The sequence below is a fragment of the Neophocaena asiaeorientalis genome, unplaced genomic scaffold, assembly GCF_003031525.2.
Source record: "Neophocaena asiaeorientalis asiaeorientalis breed wild unplaced genomic scaffold, Neophocaena_asiaeorientalis_V1.1 scaffold134, whole genome shotgun sequence".
In the NCBI taxonomy this organism is placed as follows: domain Eukaryota; kingdom Metazoa; phylum Chordata; class Mammalia; order Artiodactyla; family Phocoenidae; genus Neophocaena; species Neophocaena asiaeorientalis.
Window position 1 is genome coordinate 21,237,280 of NW_020185339.1, and position 23,771 is coordinate 21,261,050.

The 23,771-nt window shown below is 33.9% G+C and overlaps 1 protein-coding gene across 12 annotated transcripts in view; it reads right to left on the reverse strand.

Moving 5' to 3' along the window:
• Positions 1–9,765: 9,765 nt before the first annotated feature.
• SLC16A7 (solute carrier family 16 member 7) overlaps positions 9,766–23,771 on the reverse strand; it is a 164,114-nt gene continuing 150,108 nt past the window's right edge. For all 12 annotated transcript variants that reach the window (XM_024737085.1, XM_024737086.1, XM_024737089.1 and 9 more), the window contains 3 exons: positions 19,257–19,400; positions 14,721–15,536; positions 9,766–10,633 (listed from right to left, as the gene is read on the reverse strand). In XM_024737085.1, the coding sequence (XP_024592853.1) occupies positions 10,359–10,633; positions 14,721–15,536; positions 19,257–19,400 (1,235 nt within the window). In that variant the 3' untranslated portion in view covers positions 9,766–10,358. The remainder of the gene's footprint in view (positions 10,634–14,720; positions 15,537–19,256; positions 19,401–23,771) is intronic.

Genomic DNA, 23,771 nt, shown 5'->3' on the forward strand with positions numbered 1-23,771 from the left:
GACCACAGGTGGAGTGCGGCAGTATAGTAGAGGGAGATGGTAGAACACTATTGATTTGGTTGTAGGTTTCTTCTACAGTTGCATTATTTTTCTTATTTTCATCTTCTATCTTGATGAAAAATGAGTATTAAAAAATGCTACTATCCCTCGGTGTACAAGTCAAAATCCTTTGACCAGTAGGTCTCTAAAATCAATCCCTAATCCCTTCTCTGATCTCATCTACTGTGTCTCCCCTTCATTTTCTCTGTTCCAGTGAGGCTGAACATCTTGCCCTTTCTTGAACTTGCCAGACATGATCCTGGCTCAGACCTTTCACACCTTACAGTTTCCTTCCCTTGCGATGTTCTACATTCAGAAATCTGCATGTCTTATTCCTTCACCGCCTTTTGGTTGTTATGCAAATGTTACCCTATCTACATTTTCCAGGGAGGGAGGCAGAGCAAAGAGGAGTTCTAGTACAGTGAAACTACTCTGTATGATATTATAAAGCTAGATACATGTCATTATAAATTTGCCCAAACCCATAGAGTGTGCAACACCGAGACTGAGCCCTGATGTAAACTATGGGCTTTGGGTGATAATGACACATCCATGTAGGCTCATCAGTTGTAACAAATGTACCACTCTGAAAGGGGACACTCATAATGAGGAAGGCTATGCATGCGTGGGACAGGGCATATATGAGAAATCTCTGTAGCTCTATTCCATTTTGCTGTGAATTTAAAACTTCTCTAAAAACTAAAGTCTATTAAAAAGTTAAAGGAGGGAGAGCAGGCCGGGAAGGGATTTGAGGGGAAACTTCTGTGGTGCAGGTAATGTTCTCTTCTTGAACCGAACGTGTCCCCTCTGTGTAAATCTAGTAAACTGTATACACGTGAAAACAATAGACATTCATTTCAGCCCTTAGGAATGGCTTGCATTTTGGCTGTGTCTGACTTCCATTGACATTAATCGGTTATGTACATTCAAAAAAAAAAAGCAATGCAGATTTCATTTCAAAGTTTAACATAAACATTTATTCGTCATTTTAATTTTAAGTTAATAAGAAATACAGGTTTTTTTCTTACATATTATATAAATATACATGCATATACTTTCTAAGAAACAGCCTAGGCCTGAAATAAAAATTAGTGAGCAGTAAGAAATAATAATTAAAATACAATAATAATAGAGTACAAAGGAACACATACAGTGCTAAATTGCATAATTCAGACAAAAAAGATGTAATTTTTTTTGCACTCCTCTCCCTGCAACTCCCCCCAGAAAGGAAGAAATAAAGCTCAGCAGACAGGAGCACTTATGATCAAGGTAAGTATTGGAAAACAAGTAGCACCTTTGGTTAATAAAATGATTGTCAACATTTATTTCCAGGAAGCCTAAGTTGAGCATTTCTGATTTTTAAAGAAAATAAAACTAGTTAATATGTACCATGAAGTTTAGCTGTTGCATATTTCAGCATTTGCATAGAATGTTTACTGACAAAATAAAAATAAACCTTCAAAACAGAGTATCAATTTTAAGATAAAGCAAATGTTACATGTTTGTTTTCCCCATTTTTAAAAATTAGCTAGAGAATTCCCTTGATATACACTGAGCCTTTGAAAATTAGCCAGAGAAATTTTCTAATATATATTCAATCTCCATCATAGAATACTGTAGTATTCATTTAATAATCTAGGTCCATCAATTCATTTCAATTAAGGATTTATTTTGTGCCTAGCACTTTGCTAGGCATTAAAGTTATTATAACTAAGATAATATCCTTGTCCACAAGGAGCTCACAGTCTAGTAAGAAATAGATAAATTTGAAAATATATTCAAAACCACAGGCAAAATATGTACTCCCACAGAGTAATTCAACATTTGGTTCCAAGTTAGTTATATAGTGAAACTTAAAAACCACAATAGAGATTTTTCTAAAACATTTTGTCCGTATAACATCATAGTATAAATGAAAGTTCGGCAGTAAATGGTTCAGTAGTCAAACAAGCTTGCTTAAAAATGAAGTCGGAACATACTGAACTAAATAAACTTTTTAAATGATCAACAATATAATATATTCCTGATTTAAATAAATGTACACTATATTTATATTAAAAACAAAATACATATTTGTATGAAAATACCAGTTCTTTCATTTTTGGTTAATTTGGTCCCACATATTTTATTTGCCCAGTTCAGAACTACTACATGTACAAAAAGTACAGACATAAATATATATTCCAAGATCAAATCACAGTCCCTTTACATTCATCTGTAAGAAGGCAAAAAGAAGAGGGTTCTATATTTAAACTTTGACAGGCATTTATATTAATTATTTTATACCTTTTTGATTTTTTTAAGAAAATGAAATATGTACAGTGATGATTTAGGTCATGTAAAAACAACTGATTGGATCACCTTTGGTGTCAAGCAAAGCTACCTTTCTCTTTAATTCGCTAACATAGTAATTGTAGTTGATAGACCACGTGACAGTGTGACCATTTGTTCAGTGGTCTTGAAGATGCCTACAGAACAAACAAATCGACTACATTTAAATTTTTTTCACTTAAAAATCATAAAAATACAACCTAAAATATAATTTATATTTAAAAAATAATTCTATAGATTAACCCCTAAATCCAATCCCTAAAGATTTCTTGCAAAAGTTATTTAAGTTCAGCTATTGCCAAGGAATGCTTTATGTCTGTCTTATTAGAAACATGTCATTGTGTATAACTTTTATCCCAATAATGTTACTTTTAGTATTTGCCCAAATGTAATAATGGTATAAGAAAAAACATGTGTTGAAGAAATATAAGTAGTAAATGAAATGTTTTCCAAAATTCCTTAAAAATGGGGAATTATTCATTCTAGGAAATGTTAATCAACATGCTGGTTTAAAATATTTGGAGAAACGTGCTTTTAAATAAAAAGCTTCAAATCGAATGTAAAAGTTTAGCAAATATTTGAAAAGATCCTGCATCTTCAAAAGAGGGATTTCTATGCCTAATATGTAAGTAACGTGCAATGCCATTCTTACCATCATTACGAAGAAAGAATCTTATGTTATTAAGTTGATGTACGCACTGTAGCTACAGACTCCACCCCCCCATCACAATGACAATGCACATTTAGCATCTGGATGTCAGTTTAGCTGAATCTAACCAAACACATCCAGACATGTCACTGACTGTAAGTGTGTTTAAGGCCCTTTTTATGAAAAAGTTTACTGTGACACATCAGTTTATCAAAACTTTTATTAAAGTATGTTCTTAGTGTAAATATCCTTGATGAACTAAGCAAACAAATACTGAGTACAGATTCCTGTTTTTACAGAGTGAATTCCTATTAGCAACCACTCTTTCCCTTCACCAGGGATTTTATTTAGGAGTGTTTTTTTTTGAACGAAAGCAAAAGGGAAAAATCTAGAAATATGATCTAGATAAGATGGGGCTGCAAGTAGATGGTATCTCTAAAATAAAAGAACCTGTAGTCTTACTGTTGCCAGACACCTGTTGTAGATTTCAGTATTTAGGTGAAATGACCATTTAAAAAGCAAGAACTTTTGAGATAGATATTATTCTATTAACTCATCCTCAGATTCTTAGATCAAGGGGTCTTCCCTTCTCCTCAAGGTTACACAACAGCGAAAATTTCTCACAAATTAATCATTTAGCAAACCTGTATTGCACACTCTGCTCTGGCGTTATACTTTTAGAAAAGAAGTGACTGAATGATGCTTCTAAAACAAAATATGAACAAAAGCAAAATAAAAGGAATTAATGGAATATGGACACATGGATTCTATAAACAAGTTACTGCTGAGTATTATTTTAATGACTTACATATTGCTATAACAACAGATATTGTGCAAAACCATTCATCCCAGTAGTTATTACGTCCAGTTCACTTAGAATTATCTGCTGTGGGAATCAGCAAATAGTCTTCAAATTACATTTATAAACATCATTTTGCAAAGGATGATTCAATTAGGAGAAATGTATTCATTTTGGAAATAAAGGATTTATCAAGTAAGATTAGAATATGTGTTTCCAAGAAATATGTATTTAGCCTATAGAGTTAACTATGACAAATAGGATGGCTAATGGAGAAAAAAAGTGGGTTAGAAGTTAAAAGACCTGGTTCTCTTTCCAAGTCTGCATTTACTCAGAGGACATGTATACGTTTAGGCAAAGACCGTACCTACTCTAGTCTTATTCTGTCAAAATGCAGATATCTAACAAACCTAACTTTAATATATCAAAGCCAAAATGCAATACAAATCAAAACACAATTACATATAATGCTTAGAAAATACACAGTTTACATGTCCTTTCTCTCTAAATCCAGAAATATTCATGCTTTAGTTAGAAATAGAAAGCATGTGGCAGAAAAATAAAGTCCATTAAATAATATATCAGAAACTTGTACTCAAATGAACAAGTTATATAAACTGAGTCTAACTTAAAAACGTTTTCTTAAGATGCATATAAATGTAAAACAACTAAAAACTCAGAATAAAACAGAATATGTTTGAAAATTTCACCCTGAAATTCATACTCAATAAGAATCCCATTCTTTTGTTCATCTGAACAGAACTTTTTACTGACTTATGTCTTAATAGAATGTTGAATGCCAATGTTTTCATACAGAGCTCTCTAGCTTATTTAGCCATATTTGAATTTGAAACAAAAAAAGGTTTTTTTTACCATGTGAAGAAAAATATTTGCTGATATGGTAATGAATTTATGGTCACAGAATCATAGCCTACTGAAATACTCCTGAATATTACCTTATTAACTATACACATGAAGACTGAAAAACATGGAGATTATGCAAGTAGTGGAGATATAACTAACCCCACCAAAGAAACAAAAATGCTGCACTAAAAATGTCCATAATTAGATAAAAAATGCTAAAGAAGTTGGCCTAGACATTATGAAAAATGATGAAAGAAAAATTATTTTAAAAAATTATTTAAAAAAATAAGCATAGGAAAAAAAAGGAGGGGAGGAAGGTACATAGCATGGGGTTGGGATGGGATAAATAATTTGGTCTAAAAGTTTTCATATGTCCCACTAAAGTAAAAAATTCTTTTTTTCAATATTCCTTTTCCTCTTAAAGTAGAGACCTAAAGTTATGATTCTCATTGCTATAATAATTCTTTCATGAACTGAACATAAGTGAACTAAAGTGAAGGCAAAGCAGAAGACTAAGATAGACCAGATCATAGGACCTCGTGAAGCATTAAAACCTAAAGTGTACAATTTGATAACAAAGAAGAGAAAATCAGAACTACAAAAAAGAATGTGAACTCAGCAAATTATTCATTTTTTAAAAACTATCAATAAAGATAGTTTGTGATTTTGATTATACAAGCATTATAATTAATTACTAATAATTGGGCTTTTCAGGTTTTAAGTGCATTTCTCAAATGTGAGATCGTGCATATAAATATGTAGAAATCAAAACCTAAAAAATAAGTAGGATGAGTAAAGATTGTAATTTCAATTTTTATCTCAATGATTTTGATGCTCTTTGGTATTGTGAATTGTCATGGCAAGAATCTAGTTGTTATGATGTATCTGTGATGTAACTACATTGAAAGAGCCTACAGGATGACATATAATGATGCTATGCTGTGATGGTAAGATTTGTTTCTCAAGATTTCAGGCACTTTAAGAGAGTTACAAACATCCAGAATAGTAAATGTCAAGGACAGGAAGATCGATTTTTCTAGATTCTTAAAAGTCATATTCAATTATCTATTTATCATGCATAAGGGAGATTCATAATAACAAAAACTCTTCTAGAATATAAGCACCCTCCTTATCCAGGAAACCTCAAGCCTACAGTCACATGAGTTCCCTTACTGGTGAAGATGAGTGGTCTTAGCCAAAAGTATACACTGATGACTCCAGGAACATGGTCATTGATGCAAACCCAATATATAGGACCAGATGCAGCATGAGTGACTTTGTGAAAGATGTATGACATTAGAAGTGCACCATCTGAAACAGACCTAAAGAGAACAATATTCTAAGGATGCCAGAAGTCTAGAAGAAGAAGACAAAAGCAATGGCATTTGTTCTCTCTGTAGAACAAAGGGACGGAAAGGAGAATAACAATCCAGGTGTTCAGGAAACTTGAAAAATTAGTTACAGTGTAGTGGCAGTTGCATTAAGTGATGCAAATAAATATATACTGTGTAGATGAACCAAATCTTTTGTATCTCATAAGATTTTTACAAATTTTTGGTAGCTTGGGATAATCCTATAAGTGAGAGTCACTATAATTCTGAACATAATGTTTCATAATAAGTACTTTTTATTTTTGAGTCATAATAAGTAGCAACTAATTTGGGAATTACTTATCCATAAAGAAAATAGCATTTTTCCTCTAAACCCAACCTCAGGGAAAATATATTATGCCTGAGTCATATAAATATTTCATTATTTTTATGAAAAAAGTCACAGTGAAGCAATTACAACTATTATATAATCATTACCATTATTTGGGATAATTTGCATTGGTTAGAAAAGCAGGCAAATTGAAATTATATATTCAGGTTATAGCAAATGCAGTCTCTAATAAACACTAAATAAATCATAATACAGATTGCAGTTGAATCTAATTGGTTTACCACATAGTGTTTAATTTTTTTGTATCTATATTTTATCTACCATTGTATCTACAGCTTCTAGGGGGAGGTGGCATGGCAGTGAACACCCTAGGGGCTCTTTCTGCTTTTAAGTAAACCTGAGTTTTTCTTCTGGTTCTGTCACATACTACCTTTTAACTTTGGGTAATTTGTGAACTTCTTTGTATATCTGTTTTTTGTTTTGTTTCACTCATCTATTATATCAGGCCAATAGCCTCTACCTATGATTCTATTTGAATATCAAATAGGCAAAATGCAGGAAACATAAATATCCATTCCCTTCCCACTTCACATCCTTTTTCCCTATTAATTTGAGCCTAACAATCATGATTATTTTGTTTTATTAAAAGCCTGCAACATTGTACATATAAGAGGGTTTTTTTAAAAGGTATTTTTGGATGGAAAATAAGTTTCAACTAACTGATTAAGTATATCTCTACATTTTATAACATCAATATAAAAACTTACATTTTCAGCATATGTCTTATGGTCTTTTTTTCTGCCATGTACAGCCAGAGACGGATGAGTAAAAAATACCTAGATTTTTAAAGTGTACATTCAAATATATCAAACCAAATTATTTTACTTATTTCCTAGTGTCCAGGGGAGACCCATGAGATAAGGTGCTTAGAACTTGGTACTAAAGAAGTGAAATTTATGAGCCATGTCAATTTACACTGAGAAAACATCCTGTCTTCCAATGTGAAGGACACCAGAACCTGACCCAACTGCCTCTTAAATGTGTGCTGGTTGGCTCCAAAAAGGATCAAGAAAGAGGACGGGCATGTGTCAGGACATGTCTATATCCCATATTGCATTCATAAATTAGTGAAGGAACATTTAAGATTAAATGGTGAAAAATACGAGGAGTCTTGTTATCACAAATGGAAAAATACTTAAACTAGCCAGTGATCATGAATTATTTTGGTACCCAGATATATGATAACCTTCCTTCTGCACAATTCCATAACAGAAAAATGGACTGAAAGATATTTTAATGGTTTCTGAGTTTGCTTCACGGTGTCTTGATCATCTAAAACCTGTCATTCCTTTGGGGAAGAAATACTTTCTGACGAATCATTAATTGTTGGAGAAAGCCAACTATATTTTCTCCTTCGTTTAGGCAACTTTATAATAATAAATGTTCTAGGTTGATATTTTCTTCTCAATCTCTGAAAGATTGTGTTCAAGCAACAAATATTCTAACAAGTTCAAGGGATTTGGGACAGTAAACAACTTGAAACATTTATTTTACCCTGAAACAATTCTGAAAACTGTGTGTGAGTTTATCTCACTGTTTCAAGTGTGTTGTGATTTAACTTTCAACATTTATGTATAGGAATTAAGAGGCATACATATTTGTAACTTTGTGCAGTGCTACTGTCAGGCATGACTGTATACATCATGTCATGTGCTTTGAATGTGCAATTTCACTTCCCTTTTTTTAACAATTTAATATAATCAGTGTTAGGAATGAAAAGTTAAAGATGATCAAAGAGCAATAGAACAAATACAAATTGGTTTTGACTTGACAAGAACCTCATCAGCAGGTAAATAAACCTCCTTCCATGGAGAAAGCCACTGGAATGCACCCACCAGCAGGTGATTAAAAAGGACTATGCCTTAGCCTTAAAACCCCATGATCATTACTTGTCCCAGAGGCCTATTATCTATATTAATTTAAATGTGTATCTTCAGAGAATTCAAGGCACTTTTTGGGAAACATTTAAGATTGGAAAGCTACTGAACAATTTATGATGTCACGCTTTTTATGACAAGTCACAGTTGAATACAAACACTAATAATATGAAAATAGCTCATTCAAGACTCAAGATTGGGTGAAACTAAATTAAGAACAAATATATATTGTCACATTTTCCCTGATTTATTTACCTATGGTATTGGCACATATTGTTTTAGTTAATATTTTAAAAATACAAATACCTTTATGTAAAAAAGTGAATGTTAATTGAAGTATGGAATTTTATATAGCTTGCTAAACATGAGCCACATGCTTAAACAGTGCCTAAAGTTTACAAATCAAATCCCTAGCGTTAACTATCACAAATGCTTGGAATCCAAGTGCAATCCTAAAGGAAATAAGAATAGCACCTGCCTCTGTTGCAATAATAATAGTAAGAAGAACGGCAAATTCCTTTTGACATCTTAAGAATGACATTACTTTGATAATCAAGAACTAAATTCTTTTTATTAATCATGACCTTAATTTAAACTTCAGATTTATAAAGGTGAATATTTATAACTCTATACCTAATGTATAAATTCTTTCTTGTTTAAAAGTACTTACTCAAAATGGTATTTATAGTTCTGAATGCACAGGTCTATCATATGCCTCTGTATTCAAGAGTGATTCAGTCCCAAATGTTTTCATATAGTTATGAAAATGAGAAACTGCTAAATTAACCTGGGTTGGCATGTTGCAGGCCTCTTTCTCTCAAGTTATAAACTAAATCTACACTTTCCAAGTATATATCAAATCATACACAACCTCCAGTTCTAGAAGCCGTTTTTAAGTCTCCTGGTTTAGTTATGCTCGCAGGCAGCAGGAAAGCTTATCGGTAGAGGGTGGAATTTTCAAGTGCTACCTTTCCTATAATATGAGATATTTTCAGTGGCTGAGTAAAAAGCCTGTTTGGATTTCTGTTTTTTGCTTTTGCTTGTCATGGAGGAGAGGGAAATGAGAGAGCTTGGAGGGCTCACTGTAAGCACCTCCCACTCTTAGCTTTACTCAGATGGATTACTGATAACAGTAACCCTCTGATCACCACTATATGTTGGGAAAAATTAAAATTTTGCCTATGTGTAAGCCTGTCAACCAGGATTCCGGTTGATTCCACTTTGATGTCTCAGTATAACAGCGAGTCTGATTTGAGTTTGGTTAAAAGAAGTCCCTGGTTATTAACTTTCTGGATTACTAACTAAAATCCTTTTAAAATCAACAGACAGCTCATTGCTAGGAGTCATTTAGGCTTTTAATTTGATTTACATATTAGTAAATTCTAAAAATTATTTGAGGGTTCTATTCACTAGCACCAGGTACTTGTGGTCCTCCTCAAAGAAATCACGTGCATGCATGAATCAAATCAGACAATGCTCAGAAATAATAGTTTAAAATGGAGTTTTTTCAAATTTATTTCATATATGCATATGCTTTTTTTTTGCAGCAGTTAGTTGTATTTTCAAATTAAGGCCACCCTCATTTTCACCCATGTTCTTATCTTTAAAATCCACACTGTAAAGTAGTGTGTGAGTGTCAGTGTGTGTATGTTTGGGAAAAATTCATTTCCTTCAATTCCATTTCACCCTTTAATATCAAATAAAAAATGAAATGTGGAGAGGATAGTCTTACAGGATTAAACATACTCCTTCTAACTACTTAATCCAGTGGTTTGGGATTCAGATCTCTATAACCAAGATGGAAGTCACTGGAAGACTTTAACATCATTTTAACCACCGCAGCCAGAGTCATGTATGGACATAAGTCCATTGCATGAATTCTTTATATGCATAATCTCAAAATTTAACTGCCCAAATAAATTTAAAAAAACAAACTTTTAAAAATTTTGCCATTAAGGAAAATCTCTTTTCCATACTTACTTATGACTCCTCATTTCAACTAAAAACCTTCTAATATGTTGAAAAAGAAATACTCCTAAGAAGGTCATAAACACTGAAATCAGAGATGTGATTCTTGTTAAATATTAGTTTCTCTTTCTGAGGGATTAACCCCTGATCCTTTTGACTTTTGACTTTTGACACTAACATCATGACTTTTAGATGCCTTCAAGGATTCAGATTCTTGGGACTCAGGTGTATGTATTTTCTTCGTTGTCTCTTTCAACTTTTCCTTTGCGAGCAGTCTGTAGTTGATAGCATTGCCAATGAGCAGCCACACACTGGCTAGGACTACAATAGCTCCACAGGCCACATACATGTATTTATATTGTCCAGTTTCATCCACCAATTTACCTAAGAGACAAAGAATGTCTTTTAAGACAGCATAATAAATCAGCCATAAAATGTTAACATTTGCAAATAAATTCTTCTTCACACTGCATACCTATTGCTTATTTAAGTTAATACTAAATGAGAGTCTAATAAAGAAAAAAATATTCTAGATTATGACTTCCACATATGCATAGTAAAGGCATTTACAGGCACATTCTGCATTATATTACTAGTATATTAAGTTTATTGAAAATTACTACACTCAATAAAAGTGTGCAACCAAGATAAGCTAGGTATATATGTGTTTGTGTATATATCCATAGATACATGTGTGAGATACATTTTTAAACCTACATGTGTAGAAATACATATACGTATTTACAAATGTAAACGTATATGAATAGATTTATAGCATACATATTGAGATTGCTTCAACCTTTCCACATTTACTATCTTTTCGATAAAGAGGAAAAATTACATTCTTTAGGACAAATTCAGAGGCTTTTATAAGGTTCCTAGTGGGGGTAATATTTACTAAATGCTTTGTCTATGCCTAGCACTAGGCTAAATGCTTTATTTGTAATTTTGCATTTAATCCTTACAAGATCACTACGCAGTAATTTGACCATGGTTACGCAGCCAGTGAGTGAGTGGCAGGATCTGGGCTCTAACCAGTGTGTCTGCATCTTGTATTCTTAACTACTCTGTAAAATGGCTTCACCAAACTTCTTGGTTAAGTGTCATGTCACGTTTTAGGCTAATCACAGTCTTCCACTTTGTCTGAATCTAAATTATTAAGGCCAAACTAATCAGGAAGAAAGTTTTTGTTCCATTTGATATTGAGAACATTGAAAACCAAGCCTGCTGCCATATAATTGCAAAGCTTACTGACTTTTAAACATGCTTCAGTTTATACTGTTTATACTTAGTTTTGCCTCTTGCTTATGCAGGCATCTAATTCTTAACAATAATTAATACTGGCAAAATTTAGTATACACAAATCCATATTATTTATCATATGCATATTCCAGGTGATTCTGAAATACACCTATTTGTTTAGTCAGAATTTCCATCATTCTGGCTTCCCAGGTGAATTCTATCAAACATTTAGAGAAGAGCTAACACCCATCCTCCTCAAACTCTTCCAAAAAATTGCAGAGGAAGAAACACTCCCAAACGCATTCTATGAGGCCACCATCACCCTGATACCAAAACCAGACAGAGATACTACAAAAACAGAAAATTGCAGACCAATATCACTGATGAATATAGATGCAAAAATCCTCAACAAAATACTAGCAAACAGAATCGAACAACACATTAAAAGGATCATACACCATGATCAAGTGGGATTTATCCCAGGGATGCAAGGATTCTTCAATATATTCAAATCAATCAATGTGATACACCATATTAACAAATTGAAGAATAAAAGCCATATGATCATCTCAAGAGATGCAGAAAAAGCTTTATGTAGAGAACAAACGTATGGATAGCAAGTGGGGAAAGCCCTGGTGGGGTGGGGATGGTGGTGTGATGAATTGGGCGATTGGGTTTGACATGTATACACTGATGTGTATAAAATTGATGACTAATAAGAACCTGCTGTATAAAAAAATAAATAAAATTCAAAAAAAAAAGAATTTCCATCACTCTGACAAGTATCTAGTTAGTGGCTTGTTATTAAATTTAGCTACTTGTGAAATTATTTACTTCAACAAAGTTTTCTGCTTTAATTAGGTAAATGTTAGAATGGACTTATTTGAGTTAATTTGAGTAAGTACGATATATACATAAAAAACAGAACAAAAATTGTGTAATTTAATTTTCCATTCTAACTTTAGTCAAATATTCCTATTCATACAATGATTATTACATATCTAAATACAAAAACATTAGGTCTTTTGCCCCATCAGAATTATATCATCACTTTGTATTGCCAAATCAACATAGTTTCTAAATGTTTTGGGAATTTTTAGCATCATCAAGAAAGCAGATATGATTTCCAGAACTAAAGTTTCAGCTCTTTTTGAAGGTAGCAGTGGAAGTTTGAGTTGAAAAAAATAAAAATCATGCTCTCCCTGCCTTTCACTGTTGTACTAACAAGACTAGTAGCAGCAGCAGCAACTGTGTAAGAAGTAACTGCAACAACAGCGATTCATTCGAAAGTATTTATTGAGTGCCTACTATACGCCAGATGCCATGCTAGCAGTGACTGAACGCTATAGAGGAAAAGCCAGTCTAAAAGTCAAGGAATATCAGGATAACAGAAGGCAGAAACAGGATTAAAAAAAGGCTACTCTGTTATGGCTATAGCCTGAGAGCTTCAACAATGAGCCCCAAATCAATTACTGCCACTGATCCCACTGGTGCAATAGTTTGGCAATATTAACAAAATAAGCCCTCAAGGATACTGAAATTGATGTAAATATTATTAAAATAGGTCTCAGCCCAGGTAGAAATGGCCAAATCAGATTCATTCATTTCCATAGCACCCATCCACTATGCCTATTGACCTGACTTGGTATTTTTTCATCCCACCATGGCTGGTGAAATAAATTTTTCTCTGTTGATACTAAGAATTTTATTGGTAATGAATAGGCTTCTAAAACCCATTTGGTAAAACTAATTCTGTATGAAAAGATAGGCATATATTGGCCAAAATGAATAAGACCTACTGGCTTCATTCACTTTGAAAATTGTTTTGGTGCCCTGGCATATCTACAATGAGAGATATACCATCCAAAGCATCTGTACTAGATACCAGAGGATAGTCCTGGTAGACAGAAAAAGTCAACAACTATACCACTCATTCCTGACCAAATGAAAAAGCAAAAGGTAAATGTTAATGGTGCCTTAAGATTAACAATTTAAGCATGAATTTTCCCACTTTCAAAATGATTCCTTGATGTCATGTAGGAAGACTTTAAACACTGATTTTTTTTTTTTTTTTTTTTTTTTTTTTTTATCGGCAGGCAGACTCCCAACCACTGCGCCACCAGGGAAGCCCTGAACACTGATTTTAAATACACGAAAAAAATTTATGTTTAGCCCAGCAATTATTGTGACCATTAGGGGGCAGGCCAAGAGGTCTAAGTAAATACCTACATTTAGCATTAACTAAAGCAATGCTATACAGTGATTACTGAAAAAGACTGGACAACAAAAAGTATTTAATATTTATAACATTTAAGTCTAAGACTAAACAAAGTCTTAACTTCAAAAATGAACTTATACATATGTCTTTACTCAGTATCCTTACTAGATAATTTAGCATAGAGATTTTTTATAGGCATCACTGACAGTATTTTAGATCTTAAAATCTAAAGGTAATTGTTATAAATATGGAATATAAGTATCTGATCAAGAAAATGACCTTGAATGAACTTCCCTTCATTCTTGCATTCCTATTCATATATTCCAATTAGTGATATTATAAAAGTATTCCTTCCTTAAGCATGTAACAAATTCCATATTAATATAACCAATAAGAAAACAGGGGCTTCCCTGGTGGCGCAGTGGTTGAGAGTCCGCCTGCCGATGCGGGGGACACGGGTTCGTGCCCCGGTCTGGGAATATCCCACATGCCCGGAGCGGCTGGGCCCGTGAGCCATGGCCGCTGAGCCTGCGCTCCGCAACGGGAGAGGCTACAACAGTGAGACACCTGCATACCGCAAAAAAAAAAAAAAAAAAAGAAAAAAGAAAACAGATCTTGACCTTTTGAGAGCATTACTTCAAATTTTTGACTCATTTTAATAAAAAAGAAGAGAAATCTGTTTATCAATGATAAAGTGGAATTTTGTTTTTATGATACATTTTTTAAAAACACAAAACAAGTTGATATAGGTAAAAACCTGAAAATTATGCTAATTATCAGTCTAATTTAAATTCTTAAGTTCATAACTCCAGGCTCTGAATGAAATTTTTGTCTAAAATAGACTAATTAGGAAATTTAAAAACACATAGTAAAGGCTAAAATTAACACACCACCGTCTTTTAGGCAATTAGTATCTATTATTACAAACCACATTTTACACTACAAAGAAAGTCTTGGTTAATGGATATTAATTTTATGCTTTTTGCTTTCCTTGATGAGAAATATTCTTACCAGCAAGAGGAGGACCAAGAAGGACGGGGCAACACTCCACAACTGTGACGAGACCCACAGCACTGGAAAATCTTTGAGCGCCAACAAGGTCCATGAGACTTTCAAAGAGGATACTGCTAACGCTCCCAAATCCAAGGCCAAAAAATACAGCATACACCACCAGGCTTGTGTAGTCCTCAGCCAACGGGCATAAGAGATGACACACTCCATTGAACAAAATCGCAAAACTGAAGAAGTACTGGATTCGGGGTCGGATTAATTTGGAGTTTGCAATGAATCCTACAGTAGGTCTGGCAAACATATCAACAAAAGCCATAACCGACAGCAAGAAAGCTGCAGAATATTCATCAATTCCTTTGTCTTTAGCATATGGAGCCAAGAATATAATGGGGGCAAAGAACCCCAGAAACATAATGACATTTCCAGATAAGTATATCAGAAATCCCCTATGCTTAAAAAGGGAGAAATCTAAATACTTATCAATTTTTGCACATATTGATTTCTTCCTATGTCTTTTCTTCGTGCCTGAATCAGTCACTCTTGCATCAACCTTATATTTAGACTTCGTAGTTAGTTTGGGTCCAACAGGTCTCATAAGGGACCCAGCCACACAGGAGTTCAACAGTAAACCTCCCAAAATCAAGAAGCTTCCTTTCCAGCCATAAGTATTAAAGAGGTACTGATTGAAAGGAGCCAGTGTACTTAGGAAAACAGGACTTCCTGCCATTGCGAGGCCACTTGCCATAGGCCGTTTCTTATAGAAGTACTTGCCAAGGATTGTTAAGGCGGGTTGCAGGTTGAAGGCTAGACCTAAACCTAAAAAAAACAAAACAAAAGGAAGAAAAACACAAACACATTATGCCACTCACAAAAGAAATTACTCCTCAAAATGTACATTCAAGTGAAAATGGCAGAACTAAAAATGCAACAGCACGTAGTAATTTTTAATAATTATGTATTATCAATAGGATGGCACGTAAACAAAAAGGTTCTCATAACTGGACACCTGAGAGGCATGACAGGTTCATATTCCTTTCTTTTTAAAACACAAAAATAAAACCAAGAACTTCTACTTCTGTTGCAATAATCATAGAATAGGTTGAAACCGGGACGGAATTCATTCGTTCTTAGTTACAATCACTTAATTCCACAAACAAATTAACCTCTCTTCATATTTATATACACATATAGAGAATAAATATCTTCCTTGTGGGCAAGAGTGCATTTAAAATGTGAATACTTTCTTTCAGAGTGGAATAGAGTGAACAGACTAAAAAAGTTGTCATTTATAAATAATCTTAGGTCTCCCAGAGATATTTCTTTCAAAGCTATGCAAATAATAAAAAAGAGTAATCAATTCATGCCATCGATTTCATGCCCTTTATCCCTCACATTCCACATTTCATGACTACAGAGGTACATGCGTATTAACTAAAAAATAAGTAACTTTTGTTTTGCTTGAAACATTCTCATTTCAGGGATTAAAGCAGATTGTTTATATGAGTCAAAAGTTTCTACTGTTTCTAGGGACACCTTGACAGTGTTGAGTATCGCCTTTGAGAAATGATTACTTCTTATAGCTCGCCAAGGTACTATTTGGCAACAGAAACAAATGTTTGTTTAAAAAGTAAATACAATTGATTTATACAAACTGTTGATACCTCTCTTTCCCCTTTAGCCTGGGCATTATTCTGCATTATTTTAGGATCTATAGAAGTAGGAATTCTTCTGCATTTACCAGTTTATGTAAATTGAGACAGTATTGCAAATTGGTTAAGTATTAAGATTCTGGAACACTGAGTTCTGAGTACAAATACTGCACACCTCTAATACAAATTAATACAAATAGTTGTATTAAATATTTGTAATAGGGTTTCTAAAAACTGACAGGAAGGAACCAAGAACGTGCTTTGGAGAGTGACAGGGCAGTGTGCTCTCTGATTCTACCTCAGCCATACTTGTGAGGTATGCAGAATGAGTGTAATTAGATCCAACATTTAAATAATAAAACTATGGGCAGCAGCTTGTAAGTGGAAGAACCCAAATTAAAACCCAGGAATTGAGTTTCCAAGTTCAAATTTCTTTACCTTAAGCCATCCTCCCTGCCTGTGCCCCCATTCTGTCACCGGGAATTTTGCTTTCAGATGTTAATGCCAGTTCTCCTTAGGAGATTGTGGTCATCTATTTCCTGTCTGGTATATGGTAAAAGGAACAGGAGATTTGAAATCAAAAGATCTAAATCTGGGCTTCCCTGGTGGCACAGTGGTTGAGAGTCCGCCTGCCGATGCAGGGAACGCAGGTTCATGCCCCGGTCTGGGAAGATCCCACATGCCGCGGAGCGGCTGGGCCCGTGAGCCATGGCCGCTGAGCCTGCGCTCCGCAACGGGAGAGGCCACAACAGTGAGAGAGGCCCGCCTACCGCAAAAAAAAAAAAAAAAAGATCTAAATCTGCCTCGACTACTTACCTACGTGTACTACTGGGTAAATACTTAGTCTTGAGTTCCAATTCCGTCAATAACAAAAAAGGGTTTTGCTAAAATCGAGTAAGGTTTAGAACTTTAAGATGTTATATAATGATGTTGTGATTATTATTATATGCTAATATTTATTTAAAAGTGACAAAATGCTGGGTACTCTCTGTAAAGTACCATATATTCATTTTTTACATTAATCATGACAACAACTCCCAAAGGAAAGAGGTATTATTTTCCCATTTTAAAGACAGAGAGACTGAGGCATAAGGGGGTTTATTTATCCATGATCACACGGCTCATGTGTGCTGAGTCAGGTTTAAAAGCTAGACCTGTCTGATTTCAGATACCAATAAGTTTTGGCTGATAATGACTTAAGATAAATCCCTTATAGGTATATTTAATGGCTGACTAGAAGCACCAAAGCCTTTAAGGCCCAGAGGAAGGGAACTGAAGTTAGAATAACATAAAATGCTATTGTTATTTGTTACACAGTAACATCAAAACCATCTTTTCCCTAATACATCTACTGTGGGCCCAGCCTGAATTCTATGGCCAAATGACATATGGCTGACCCTTGAACAATGTGGGGTTTAGGAGGGCCCACTCTCTGCATAGCTAAAAATCTATGTATCATTTATAGCCATCTGTCCTCAGGATTCAACCAAACATGGATCCATGGATCCTGTAGTACAGTGGACCCCTGCTGTTCAAACCCATGTTGTTCAAGGTCACCTGTATGTAGTATTTCTGCACAAAGGAAAGGGCATTCACTCCACCATGACAATCTTTAGATATAAGAAGATTCTCATTTAAAATGTCAAAGGAGGGACTTCCCTGGTGATCCAGTAGTTAAGAATCCGCCTTCCAATGCAGGGGATGCGGGTTCAATCCCTGGTCGGGGAACTAAGATCCCACATGCCACAGGGCAACTAAGCCCGCAGGCCACAACTACTGAGCCCGTGTGCTGTAGAGCCCGCATGACACAACTAGAGAGAAGCCCACGCGCCATAATGAAGAGCCCGTGCACCACAATGAAAGATCCTGCATACCGCAACTAAGATCTGACACAGCCAAATAAATAAATAAATATTTTTTAAAATGTCAAAGGTGTTTTACCATGTCAAAAAAGAAGAGAGTTGTCCATAGGTTGTAAAGAGAAAGATTTTAACATCACTATTACTGTAGGCTTTAATACATCTAATTTTTTAATCAAATAATACATTAATGCAAGGTTAGACTGATCTAAAGTCATAAAAAGAGAATTACATTTACCTTTTTATCTGTGGGCAAAAGGAAATGATTCAATTTCTTTATATGTTGAAGTCTAATTTTTCTTAAAATTCTGAGTGTAGATTTGTGTAATGCAATTTATTGCTGAGGCTAATAAAGATAGTATTTTCCAAATGTACATATTCAGGTCAGCTAGAGTTTACCGACATGCATGAGAAGCAACTATAATCAAGTGACAGGATGTCATTTTAAAATATTTGTCTTTAGTGGCAAATGTGCCTTTCAGAGCTTTTAAACAGAATCCTTTAGTAAGAAAAAGAAGGGATATCCATGCAGAGCTCTACCACTAATCAAAATACAGGCAACAACAATTCTATTGTTAAAGCTAATCAGTGAATCCAGGAAATATCTTTTTGGCACCATTTTTAACCTAGTATGAGTGATAAGTCAGACACTAATAGTAATAAGTAGTGAAAATATTTTTTTTTAATGAAGCTGTTTATATGCCAGGAAGTCTGTGTCCACAATACCATCTTCACTGGCTGAATATTAAATGTTGAAACAGTAAAAACAAACCAAAGAGGTTTTCTTTTTGACATTTATATCATAACATGTCTGATAACTTGCTGTTTCCATTGCTTGAAATTTGATTGGCCAGCTTATAGCCAGTATTTTGATGTACCAGAGGACATTACTTTAAGATAGCATCTGATATAAAAAAGAAATTCAAAGAAAACAATAAGAATGTTCTATTGCTCCTGCTTCTGACAGAGCTTTGTAAACAACAGGGACTGCTAAGAAGAAAATAAGATGAAAACAAAACTTGACTTACCACAAATGAATCCCATGGTGATGTAAAGCTCTACCACGCTGGTACTAAAAGAGGCTGTGACCATTCCCAAACAGCATAACAAACCTCCTACCATCACCACTGGCCGGCTACCGTATTTATTCACCAAAACACTACTTATGGGACCTGAGGTAGAGAGGACATTAAGAAATATTCAGTTGCTGGGTTATTATTTATTAATTTACTTATTATTCGTAACATTTGTTAATTTTGAAATTTGAGAAAGCACATTTTAATGATTAAAGAAAAATATGAGGTCACATGGAATATCATGAAAACTTTTTAATACTTTCCAATCAATTTGACTGGTTATCTTTACCCATATATATACAAGCACATAAAATAATAAATTAGAATTGTTTAACATACAGTTTGTTAGGACCATAATTATTCAACTTTTGATGGAAAAGTTTTTCAACAGGACATAGCTAAACTGCCTAAATATCCTAATAAATGCAGGTAAATTTATCTAACAAAAATTAGGAATTATATAAATGACTTGTCTGTTAGAATTTTATTTTCTAGAATAATGTATGTTTGTACACACACATATGTCCTTAATTGCAGCTGAATTTTTTTTTATTATACTCCACTGTGACTTTTCTTTAATACTATATTTTTTTTATTCTAAGTCACCAACTGTTTACATACCTCATTATATTAGAAATGAGGATGTCTTACACTGATGGTCTCTTAACAATTCCTGTCCATCAGGGGGCAGTCATAGGTAGTATGTTGCTACCATGGCTTAGGTATGCTTGAATTTGGTTGTTATTTCTGTGGCTTGGTTAGATAATGGAAATGCCTCATATTTCAGTCAGACCATTTGAGAAAGGAAATGAATATGAATCCTGATTGTTGTTTGAAAAAGCTTCTGTTGATACATTCTGGTAAGGTCAAGAAAGTACCACCATCAAAATTTACAGAATGGGTGCAGCAGTTTAGATAGAACTGCCAGAGAAAATGGTGGCTCTCTCTATTAAACAGGCTGCCTCACCAGCAAAGGGAAAAATCTTAATGTGGGAAACATGAACATCGAGCGCTCTGACTCAAAAAGCAATTTAGAAGAACTAGATACTAAACAGGATGAAGTTTTAGGAATGCCTTATGCAATGTATTTAACATACATTTTCTGATATATTTGTGTGTGTGCGCATATAAATATTCAGGAGTGATTAAAATGATTAAAATAATCTATGTCTAAAAAAGCTCTTTTGGTAATTATAAAATAAAAATCTAAATATTAAGAAAGAGTTGGTGTGTCTTATTTTAACGTGCAGCATTTTTTTCTTTAGTGGTACTTCATAAAATAGTGGTACAACCTAACAATTGAGGCTATCTTAGATTCTTTGAAAGTCCATATACCACTTTATAAGACCTGTCCGAGTGTGAATTGTTTGCTTTGACATTTCCTTCTTAACTTAAAATTATATTTCATCTGAAACTAGAGGCACTGCTTTGAGGGAAAAAATTACATTAGGTCAGAATTCTCAGTCCAATTTTAGCCTAGAAAAAATTAAATAATTTTTAGTTAATATTAAAACTTAAAAATTTGCATTTCATTTGAGAGCTTCTACATGGATGGTATTTAAAACACATTGAGATTCAATTGTCAATACAACCATATTCTTTCACACAACTATACTTAATATTTTTATTCTTTACCTATAAATATAAATACTCGTGGCCAAATAGTCTTTAATATTACTCCACAATATCTTTTGAAAGGATATTGATAATAACACATAATTTTAGAAAAAGAACTCAAAAACAAAATACCACATTTTGCCTTTAATACCAAACAAAATAAACCTAAAAAGGGCCATATATAAGACAGCTCTATAAGAACAGCAGGGTTAGAGGAAAAAAAATCAATGAAAATTGTACAAGGTGATGTGAAAAGAATAGAATTCTGTCCCTAATATGGTAAAACTCATCTGAAGAAATTATATATATACATAATATATATTATTATATATAAAATATAGTTACTTATTATAACATATACATTGGTTTAGGAAATAAACATTTTAATTAAAAGCATGAAGTTAAATTCAAATAGCCTTTCTGAGAGCGGGAGAGTCAGAATCAATTGATTAGCTTGATTAATTACTGAATTTAGGTGTCAATTCCTTGTCTTAAAATTACTTAACCAATTCAGTTCAATTCAATTCAGCTCAGATCAGTTCAATGCAGTATTTCTTGAGCTCCTGGTGTAAAGCCAGTTGACAGACTCCAAGGATAAAATAATAAAAGCACACCTATAATCCTGAATGCATTATTTTCCAGAGGAAAAAATAATCAACAAGTTATTTTAAGAACTGTGGTGGATGCTTTGATAAATACTAGCTTATCAGAATGAATTCAAACGCATTTATCAATGCTTGGACTAATAACAGTTTCTTCCCAGTATCACTGATATTACATATGATATTACATATTCCATTTTCTACATGATGCCTGGATAACTAACAAACTGATTACTATATTCTATAAATGTGTTTGCCTAAATAGTGTAAATTTAAATTTGAAAATAGTCTATGAATCACAACTTCATTTGCAATGTATGGGAAATAATTATAGCTATAGATTGGGATAACCACGTCAAAGCTATGTCCCATTACTGTGACTAAGAGTAGCCACTAAAGAAAACGTTTAGAGGTGTTGGCACTTCTTTTGAGCAAGCTTTGATAAATTCTACAGTGGTATCAGTCAAGATGCAATGAGAGTTCTAATTTTAACAAGTAACTTTATTTTAAAGTATATATCTTAGTTAAATGATATCCTGTAAGGGATATGTTTACATAATTATGTGTAATCTTTTTCTAGCACAAAAAAGATATACTTCGTAAGTGATTTATTGAGAAATAATCAACACTCCATACCCCTTAATATTGAATGCTTATAAAATGTCATAAATTATTTCTACTTTGTAATAGTTGTGGAGGCAAAATTAAAATTATGATACAGAATAAAATAAGCTTATTTTGTAAAAAATCTCTAAATGCTTAATATTAGCCCGAGGAGACATCTAACATTAGATGTAAAACACAACACCATCTGACATCTCTCTCCAACCTTAAAAGCAACTCGGTTTATTGTATTAACAAGAAAAATGAAGTTTCAAGGAAATAAATTCTCATCACACATGATTTTTGTTAAACATGCACTAGCCTCACAGGTGTCCCTTGTTGAGGAATCTTAGGCCTAATTATATTCTGAACTCATTCATTCATTTATTTATTAATTCAATCATTCCGAAAGTTTTTACTCAGCATGTGTTTCTGCAGTAATCATGGTACTTAATCACTAGTTATGTCAAAAAAGAAAATCTGGGACTTCCCTCGTGGCTCTGTGGTTAAGAATCTGCCTGCCAATGCAGGGGAAACGGGTTTGAGCCCTGGTCCGGGAAGATCCCACATGCTACGGAGCAACTAAGCCCATGCGCCACAACTACTAAGCCTGCACTCTAGAGCCCGCGAGCCACAACTACTGAGACTGCATGCCACAACTACTGAAACCCACACGCCTCGAGCCTGGGCTCCACAACAAGAGAAGCCACTGCAATGAGAAGCCCACGCACCACAACAAAGAGTAGCCCCCGCTCACCGCAACTAGAGAAAAGCCCACACACAGCAAGGAAGACCCAATGCAGCCAAAAATAAATAAATAAAATAAATAAATTTATTTTTTAAAAAAAGAAAATCTTCCACCTGCTGAGAGTTACATCTGAGCCTATATCTTGGTAGAGCAAAAGTACTGCTCATCAAAATCCTTTGTTCTATTTGTTTGTCAAGCAGTTAAAAAAAGTGTGCAAGAATAATAATGTCTTGTTTCCAAAAACATACACGAAAGTATCAGACTGTGTCTAAATCAGACTGATCTAGCCACTAATTTTTCCTGATGCAGCTTTCCAATCTGTCTCAGAATCTTTAGTGTCATGTACAATGGCCACTTTCATGCTAGCTATGAAGTTGTAAAGGATGGCTTCATCAGAAAGCAATGTAAGGATCAAAATATTGTCCCTATTTTTCAGCTGCTACTTTGTCTTCTGGAAGCTGTTTCTGTCAGCTACTTCTGTCTTTTATGGTTGAGACACTATAACACTTAGCAAAAGAAGACTCATTCTGTCAAGGAAGCTTTTGTGGGTTCTTATAAATTACATTCTTAGAACTCCTGTTGCACTTACAGTTAGTAACACATACATGAACAAAACCAAACACTTGCTGTCTATTTCATTTGTGTGAGACTTGTTCATATAATCTGTTCTAAGCTCCATGAAGATAACTGCCACATATACTATTATTATTCATCAACATCAACATTTATCGAGTTATTACTCTTTGTAGGAATCATGCAGAGAATTCTACATGCATTTATTGCGTATGATTTTCATGGCCTAATTAACTAATTGCCTAATTAAAGCTATTAACAGTTGATAAAACTGAGACGTGCAAAGTGGATAACTTGTTCAAGGTCAACATCAATATACGTGCT